Genomic DNA, 9319 nt, shown 5'->3' with positions numbered 1-9319 from the left:
AAACTGGCACCAGCACTGGGACTGGATTGCGACTGGGACCAGCACTGAGACCGGGATTAGGACTGGGACCAGCACTGGGACTGGGATCAGGGCTGGAATTTGAACTGGGACCAGCACTGGGACTGGGATTGGGACTGACACAAGCACTGGGACTGGGATTAGGGCTGGAATTTGGACTGGGACCAGCACTGAGACTGGGACCGGGACCGGGACTGGGATTGGGACCGGGACTGGGACTGAGATTGGGACTGGGACTGGGATCAGGGCTGGAATTTGAACTGGGACTGGGATTGGGACTGGAACCAGCACTGGGACTGGGATTGGGGCTGGAATTTGAACTGGGACTGGGATTGGGACTGGAACCAGCACTGGGACTGGGATTAGGGCTGGAATTTGAACCGGGACCAGCACTGGGACTGGTCCCAGCCCCAGCATCAACCCCTGGGTCTCTACAGGATGCGGGTGACCCTGGTGACCCTGGTGGCCCTGGTGGCCATGGTGGCTGCAGTGGCTCCAGTGGCCCCAGTAGCCCCAGTAGCCCCAGTGACAGGGCGGGTGGCCCAGCTGGTGGCTGACGCGGGGCTGCGGCTCTTCCGGGAGGCGGTGGGACACCGAGGGGCCACCAACGTCATCTTCGCCCCCCACGGGGCCACCATGCTGCTGGTGGCCCTCCAGGTGGCCACCGCTGGGCGCGGCCACCACCAGCTCCAGGGGGCCATGGGCTTCAGCATCGATGGTGAGGGTCACCGGGGTCCCTGTGCCCGTGGGGGGGGGGTGTCCCTGTCCCCATCGAGGGGTCCTTGTCCTCATGGGGGCACCCCAAGGTCCTTGTCCCCATGGTGGGGTGGGTGTTGGGGTCCCTGTACCCGTGGGGTGTCCCTGTCCCCATGGGGGGGTCCCTGTCCCCATGGGGGGTCCTTGTCCCCATGGTTGGGTGGGTGTTGGGGTCCCTGTCCCCATGGGGGGGGTCCCTGTCCCCATCGAGGGGTCCTTGTCATCATGGGGGGCACCCCAAGGTCCTTGTCCCCATGGGGGGGTGGGTGCTGGGGTCCCTGTCCCCATGGGGGGGTCCCTGTCCCCATAGGGGGGTCCTTGTCATCATGGGGGGCACCCCAAGGTCCTTGTCCCCATGGCTGGGTGGGTGCTGGGGTCCCCGTCCCCATAGGGGGGTCCCTCTCCCCATGGGGGGTCCTTGTCCCCTTTGGTTGGGTGGGTGTTGGGGTCCCCGTCCCCATGGGGGTGTCCTTGTCCCCATGGTGGGGTGGGTGTTGGGGTCCCTGTCCCCATGGGGGGTGGGTGCTGGGGTCCCCGTCCCCATGGGGGGGTCCCTGTCCCCATGGGGGGGTCCCTGTCCCCTTTGGTTGGGTGGGTGTTGGGGTCCCCATCCCCATGGGGGTGTCCTTGTCCCCATGGTGGGGTGGGTGTTGGGGTCCCCATCCCCATAGGGGGGTCCCTGTCCCCATGGGGGGGGTCCCCGTCCCCATGGGGGGGGTCCTTGTCCCCATGGGGGGTGGGTGCTGGGGTCCCCGTCCCCATAGGGGGGTCCCTGTCCCCATGGAGGTGTCCTTGTCCCCATGGTGGGGTGGGTGTTGGGGTCCCTGTCCCCATGGGGGTGTCCCTGTCCCCATGGGGGTGTCCTTGTCCCCATGGTGGGGTGGGTGTTGGGGTCCCCGTCCCCATAGGGGGGTCCCTGTCCCCATGGAGGTGTCCTTGTCCCCATGGTGGGGTGGGTGTTGGGGTCCCCGTCCCCATGGAGGTGTCCTTGTCCCCATGGTGGGGTGGGTGTTGGGGTCCCCATCACCATGGGGGGGGTCCCTGTCCCCATTGGGGGTCCTTGTCCCCATGGTTGGGTGGGTGTTGGGGTCCCCGTCCCCATGGGGGGTGTCCTTGTCCCCATGGTTGGGTGGGTGCTGGGGTCCCCGTCCCCATAGGGGGGTCCCTGTCCCTATGGTGGGGGTCCCTGTCCCAACCCTATGTCTCCCATGGGTGCCCCCCCCTCCCCCCCCAGGGTCTCCCATGGATGTCCCCACCCCGTGTCCCCCGTGGGTGCCCCCCTCACCCCCTGTGCCCCCTCCCTCCCCCCAGACCCCGGGCTGGCGGCGGAGCTGCGGGTGCTGCGGCGGGCGTTGGTGGGACCCGGCCACCTCCTGGCTGTGGCCGAGGGGCTTTTTGTGGGGCGGGGGCTGGCGCTGACCCCCGGCTTTGTCCCCCGCCTCGCCCGCGCCCTGGGACCCCGGCGCGTGGCCAGTGTCGACTTCCAGCGGGGGGAGGGGGCCCGCGCCCTCCTCAACGCCTGGGTGCGGGGGCAGACGCAGGGTGAGGAGGCGAGGGGGGGTGGGGGGGTCCCCTGGGACCTGAGGGGTGGGGGGGTGGGTACCGTGGGAATTGGGGGGGTGGGGGGGCTGGGTCCCCTGGGACCTCGGGGGGGGTGGGGTACCGTGGGAATTGGGAGGGTGGAGGGCCGGGAATTGGGGGGCTGGGGGGGTGGGGGTGGGTACCATGGGAATTGAGGGGGTGGGGGGCTGGGAATGGGGGGGCTGGGGTGCTGGGACCCCTGGGAATTGGGTGCTGGGGGACTGGGACCCCTAGGAACTGGGGTGCTGGGACCCCTGGGAACTGGGGTGCTGGGGGACTGGGAACTGGGGTGCCGGGACCCCTGGGAACTGGGGTGCTGGGACCCCTGGGAACTGGGGTGCTGGGGGACTGGGAACTGGGGTGCTGGGACCCCCGGGAACTGGGGTGCTGGGACCCCTGGGAATTGGGGTGCTGGACATTGGGGTCCCCCAGCCCAGTGGCAGGGGTGACCCCAGGAGCACCCCTGCCCCTCCCCCCCCCCTCCCCCCCCCAGGGCTGATCGAGGGGCTCCTGCCCCCCGGCGCGGTGGGTGCCAGCACCCGCCTGGTGGTGGCCAGCGCCGCCTACTTCAGGGGGGGCTGGATGAGACCCTTCCCCCCCGCCGCCACCCGCCCCCGCCCCTTCCACCGCGCCGATGGCACCCGGGTCACCGTCCCCATGATGGAGCAGGCGGCCAAGTTCAACCACGGTGAGACCCCCCCCACCCTGTCCCCATGTCACCCCGGGTCACCGCGGGTCACCCTGGGTCACCCATGTCACCCTGCTGGCATCCCCACCCCCACCCTGGCTCCTGGATGCCTGGGTCCCCTCGTGTCACCCTGGGTCCCCTCGTGTCACCCTGGGTCACCCTGGGTCACCTTGTGTCCCCCATATCACCTTGGGTCACCCCATGTGACCCTGTGTTACCCCAGGTCACCTTGGGTCACCCTGGGTCACCCATGTCACCCTACTGGCATCCCCACCCCCACCCTGGCTCCTGGATGCCTGGATCCCCTTGTGTCACCCTGGGTCACCCTGGGTCACCTTGTGTCCCCTGGGTCACCCCATGTCACCTCATGTCACCCTAATGTCACCCTGGGTCACCCCATGTCCCTCATGTCCCACGTGTCACCCTGCTGGGGGCCCTGTGTCACCCTGGGTCCCCATGTCACCCTGTGTCCCCCGTGTCACCCTGCTGGGACCCCCATGTCACCCTGGGTCCCCCCATGTCCCCTTTGTCCCCTGTGTCCCCCATGTCACCCTGGGTCCCCCTGTGTCCCCTGGGTCCTCCGTGTCAACCCTGCTGGGTCCCAATGTCACCCTGTGTCCCCCATGTCACCCTGCTGGGACCCTCGTGTCACCCTGTGTCCCCCATGTCACCCTGCTGGGACCCCCGTGTCACCCTTGGCCACCCCCTTGTCACCCCAGGGGACTTCGAGACGCCGGGGGGGGTCCCCTACGAGGTGGTGGAGGTGCCCTACGCGGGGGGAGGAGTGGCCATGCTGCTGGCGGTCCCGCTGTGGCGGGGGGTCCCCATCGCCACCCTCACCCGTCACCTCGACGCCCAACTTGTCACCACCTGGGTCACCCACATGAGGCTTGTGCCACGTGTCCTCGTCCTGCCGCGGTGAGACCCCCGGCACGGGGGGCTGGGGGGGCTGGGGGAGGGGGCGTGGGGGCTGGGGAGGGGGCGTAGGGGCTGGGGAGGGGGTGTGGGGGCTGGGGGAGGGGGCCAGAGGTGCTGGAGGGGGTCCATAGGGGATGGGGGAGGGGGCGTGGGTGCTGGGGAGGGGGCGTAGGGGCTAGGGAGGGGGCGTGGGGGCTGGGGAGGGGGCGTAGGGGCTGGGGAGGGGGTGTGGGGGCTGGGGAGGGGGTGTGGGGGCTGGGGGAGGGGGCCAGAGGTACTGGAGGGGGTCTGTGGGTGCTGGGGAGGGGGGTCCGTGGGTGCTGGGGGGGGTCCTTGGGTGCCTGGGTGGGGGTCTCGGAGTACCAGGGGGGGTCCCTAGGTGCTGGGGTGGGGGGTCCCTGGGGGGGGGGCCTTGGGTCGCTGGGGGGGTTCTTGGGGGCTGGGGGAGTCCCTGGGTGCCTGGGTGGGGGTCCTTGGGTGGGTCCTTGGGTGGTGGTGGGGGTCTCGGGGTACCAGGGGGTTCCCTGGGTGGCTCCTGGGGCACTGGGGGGTGGGGGTCTCTGGGTGCCTGGTGGGTCCTTGGGTCCCTGGGGGGGTCCTTGGGTGCCAGAGGGAGGGTCTTTGGGTGCCGGGGGGGGGAGGGTATGGGTGGGACCCCCGGCCGCCTGTGCCCTGGGGTGACCCCCTTTCCCCCCCCTCCCCCAGCTTCTCCCTGGAGACCACCTGGGACCTCCGGGACCCCCTGAAGTCCCTGGGGGTCCGCGCCCCCTTTGACCCCGACGCCGCCGACTTCACCCCACTCACCGGTAAAAGGGGTGGGGGGTGGGGCTGGGGTGGGGGCTGGGGGGACCCAGGCACCCTGGGACCACCCCTCACCCCCTCAACGTCCCCCTCCTCCCCCGCCCCCTCCCCCCCCCAGCCACGGAGCCCCTCGTCCTGGGGCAGGTTCTGCAGAAGGTCAAGGTGGAGGTGACGGAGAACGGCACCCAGGTGGCAGCGGGCACCGGTGGGTGACACGGGGGTCCCCTGGAAATTGGGGAGGGGGGGGGCTGCTGGGACCCCTGGGAACTGGGGTGCTGGGTGCCTGGGAATTGGGGTGGTGGGTCCCTGGGACCCCTGGGAACTGGGGTGCTGGGACCCCTGGGAACTGGGGTGCTGGGTGCCTGGGAATTGGGGTGGTGGGTCCCTGGGATCCCTGGGAACTGGGGTGCTGGGTCCCTTGGGAACTGGGGTGCTGGGGGACTGGGACCCCTGGGAATTGGGGTGCTGGGACCTCTGAGACCCCTGGGAACTGGGGTGCTGGGACCCCTGGGAACTGGGGTGGGGGTTCCCCTGGGAACTGGGGTGCTGGGGGGCCAGACACCTGCATCCCCTGGGAATTGGGATGGGGGGTATCCTGGGAATTGGGGTGCTGGGGTGCTGGGTCCCCTGGGAATTGGGGTGGGGGGTCTCTGGGACCCCTGGGAACTGGGGTGCCTGGGGCCCAGACACCTGCATCCCCCAGGAATTGGGGTGGGGGGTCCCCTCGGAATTGGGCTGCTGGGGGACTGGGACTCCTGGGCATTGGGGTGGGGGGTCTCCTGGGAGTTGGGGTGCTGGGTGGCTGGGAATTGGGGTGGTGGGTCCCCTGGGAATTGGGGAGGGGGGGCTGGGACCCCTGGGAACTGGGGTGCTGGGGACCCAGACACCTGCATCCCCCAGGAATTGGGGTGGGGGGTCCCCTGGGAACTGGGGTGGGGGGTGCCTGGGACCCCTGGGAACTGGGGGGCTGGGGGGCTGGGTCCCTTGGGAATTGGGGTGGGGGGTCCCTGGGACCCCTGGGAACTGGGGTGCCTGGGCCCCAGACATCTGCATCCCCCAGGAATTGGGGTGGGGGGTCCCCTGGGAGTTGGGGTGCTGGGGGCCCTGGGAATTGGGGTGGTGGGTCCCTGGGCCCCCTGGAAACTGGGGGGCTGGGTCCCTTGGGAATTGGGGTGGGGGGTCCCTGGGACACCTGGAAACTGGAGGGCTGGGTCCCTTGGGAATTGGGGTGGGGGGTCCCTGGGACCCCTGGGAATTGGGGCGCTGGGGGCCCAGACACCTGCATCCCCCAGGAATTGGGGTGGGGCGTTCCCTGGGAATTGGGGTGGTGGGTGCCTGGGAATGGGGGTCCCCTGGGGTTTGGGGGGCTGGGGTGTCATTGCTCCCCCCCCCCCCACCAGCCGCCGTCATCTACTCCCGCATGGCGCCCCTGGAGATCCTCCTGGACCGGCCCTTCCTCTTCCTCATCCGCCACAACCCCACCGGTATGGGGGGGCTTGGGGGGCTGGGACCCATGGATGTGGGGCTGGGGGCTCCATGTCCCATGGATGTGGGTCTGGGGGCTCCATGCCCCATGGATTTGGGTTGCGGGGGCTCCATACCTCATGGATTTGGGTCTGGGGAAGACCTATGCCCCATGGATGTGGGTCTGGGGTCTCTATGCCCCATGGATTTGGGTCTGGGGAAGATCTATGACCCATGGATGTGGGTCTGGGGTCTCCATGCCCCATGGATGTGGTTTGGGGGGTCTCCATGCCCCATGGATTTGGGTCTGGGGAAGACCTATGCCCCATGGATGTGGGTCTGGGGTCTCTATGCCCCATGGATTTGGGTCTGGGGAAGATCTATGCCCCATGGATGTGGGTCTGGGGTCTCCATGCCCCATGGATGTGGGTCTGGGGGCTCCATACCCCATGGATGTGGGTCTGGGGTCTCCATGCCCCATGGATGTGGGTATGGGGCCTCCATTCCCCATGGATTGGGGGGGGGGAGGGGGCTCCCTGCCCCATGGATCTTGGTCTGGGGTCTCCATGCCCCATGGACATGGGTCTGGGGTAGATCTACGACCCATGGATGTGGATGTGGGGTCTCCATGCCCCACAGATGTGGGTTGGGGGCGCCCCCTGACCCCGCTCTCCCCCCTCCCCCCCCAGGCACCATCCTCTTCGTGGGGCAGGTGACGGAACCCTGAGCACCCCACGGCGGGATCTGCCCCACGGCGGGATCTGCCCCATGGCGGGATCTACCCATTGGTGGGATCTACCCATTGGTGGGATCTGCCCCACGGCGGGTAGAGCCCCCCATGGCGGGGGGGTGGGAGGGGGAGAGCTGTAATTTATTGAGGAGAGTAATATATTGGAGGGGGCAACCCCCACGTTGCGGTGTTGGTGTCAACCATCCATCATGGTGTTGGAGTCAACCCCCATGTCCTGGTGTTTGGGTCAACGCCCCATGTCACCATGTTGGGGTCAACCACCCATCACGGTGGTGGGGTCAACAACCCAGGTCATGGTGTTGGGGTCAACCGCCACGTCATGGTGTTGGGGTCAACCACCCATCACGGTGTTGGGGTCAACTGCCACGTCATGGTGTTGGGGTCAACCGCCACGTCATGGTGTTGGGGTCAACCACCCATCACGGTGTTGGGGTCAACTGCCACGTCATGGTGTTGGGGTCAACCGCCACGTCATGGTGTTGGGGTCAACCTTCCATCCGGGTGTTGGGATCAACGACCATGTCCTGGTGTTGGGGTCAACCATCCATCACGGTGTTGGGGTCAATCTCTGTGTCCTGGTGTTGGGGTCAACCGCCCATCACAGTGTTGGGGTCAACCATCCATGACAAGGTGTTGGGGTCAATCACCCATCACAGTGTTGGGGTCAACAACCACATTGGGGTGTTGGGGTCAACCCCCATGTCCTGGTGTTTGGGTCAACGCCCCATGTCACCATGTTGGGGTCAACCACCCATCACGGTGTTGGGGTCAACAACCCAGGTCATGGTGTTGGGGTCAACCGCCACGTCATGGTGTTGGGGTCAACCACCCATCATGGTGTTGGGGTCAACAACCACATTGGGGTGTTGGGGTCAACAACCCAGGTCATGGTGTTGGGGTCAACCCCCACGTCATGATGTTGGGGTCAACCACCCATCACAGTGTTGGTGTCAACCACCACGTCATGGTGTTGGGGTCAACCTTCCATCTGGGTGTTGGGATCAACGACCATGTCCTGGTGTTGGGGTCAACCATCCATCACGGTGTTGGGGTCAATCTCTGTGTCCTGGTGTTGGGGTCAACCGCCCATCACAGTGTTGGGGTCAACCATCCATGTCAAGGTGTTGGGGTCAATCACCCATCACGGTGTTGGGGTCAACAACCACATTGGGGTGTTGGGGTCAACCCCTATGTCCTGGTGTTTGGGTCAATGCCCCATGTCACCATGTTGGGGTCAACCACCCATCACGGTGTTGGGGTCAACAACCCAGGTCATGGTGTTGGGGTCAACCGCCACATCATGGTGTTGGGGTCAACCACCCATCACGGTGTTGGAGTCAACAACCACATTGGGGTGTTGGGGTCAACCCCCACATCATGATGTTGGGGTCAACCACCCATCACAGTGTTGGTGTCAACCACCATGTCATGGTGTTGGAGTCAATCCTCACGTCATGGTGTTGGGGTCAACCTTCCATCTGGGTGTTGGGATCAACGACCATGTCCTGGTGTTGGGGTCAACCATCCATCACGGTGTTGGGGTCAATCTCTGTGTCCTGGTGTTGGGGTCAACCGCCCATCACAGTGTTGGGGTCAACCATCCATGTCAAGGTGTTGGGGTCAATCACCCATCACGGTGTTGCTGTCAACTCCCCACATCGTGGTGTTGGGCCAACCACCCATCACAGTGTTGGGGTCAACCACCACATCATGGTGTTGGGGTCAATCTCTGTGTCATGGTGTTGGGGTCAACCACCGACATCACAGTGTTGGGGTCAATCACCAAGTCCTGGTGTTGGGGTCAACCCCCATGTCCTGGTGTTGGGGTCAACCACCCATCATGGTGTTGGGGTCAACCACCACGTCATGGTGTTGATGTCAATGACCCACATCATGGTGTTGGGGTCATCTTCCATGTCGCGGTGTTGGGGTCAACCACCCATCACGGTGTTGGGGTCAACAACCACATTGTGGTGTTGGGGTCAACCCCCATATCCTGGTGTTGGGGTCAACCTTCCGTCATGGTGTTGGGGTCAACCACCCATCACAGTGTTGGTGTCAACCCCCATGTCCTGGTGGTGGGGTCATCTTCCATGTCGTGGTGTTGGGGTCAACCCCCACATCATGGTGTTGGGGTCAACCATCCATCACGGTGTTGGGGTCAACCACTGTGTCCTGGTGTTGGGGTCAACCACCCATCACAGTGTTGGGGTCAACCACCACGTCATGGTGTTGGGGTCAACCCCCCAGGTCATGGCGTCGATGTCAATGACCCACATCATGGTGTTGGGGTCATCTTCCATGTCACGGTGTTGGGGTCAACCACCCATCACATCGTTGGG

The 9319-nt window shown here is 66.2% G+C and overlaps 1 protein-coding gene across 1 annotated transcript; it reads left to right on the top strand.

The window, feature by feature from the left end:
- Positions 1-430: 430 nt before the first annotated feature.
- On the top strand, positions 431-7144 carry SERPINE1 (serpin family E member 1). The gene is made up of 8 exons (XM_080411444.1): positions 431-736; positions 2086-2316; positions 2849-3043; positions 3763-3961; positions 4667-4767; positions 4881-4967; positions 6163-6246; positions 6916-7144. The coding sequence occupies exons 1-8, from the start codon at positions 457-459 to the stop codon at positions 6951-6953; spliced, it is 1215 nt and encodes a 404-aa protein (XP_080267570.1). The 5' UTR covers positions 431-456; the 3' UTR covers positions 6954-7144.
- Positions 7145-9319: the final 2175 nt, after the last annotated feature.

Source organism: Falco punctatus, assembly GCF_963210335.1.
Source record: "Falco punctatus genome assembly, contig: scaffold_317, whole genome shotgun sequence".
Taxonomy (NCBI): domain Eukaryota; kingdom Metazoa; phylum Chordata; class Aves; order Falconiformes; family Falconidae; genus Falco; species Falco punctatus.
This window is presented reverse-complemented; position numbering and strand designations above follow the sequence as displayed.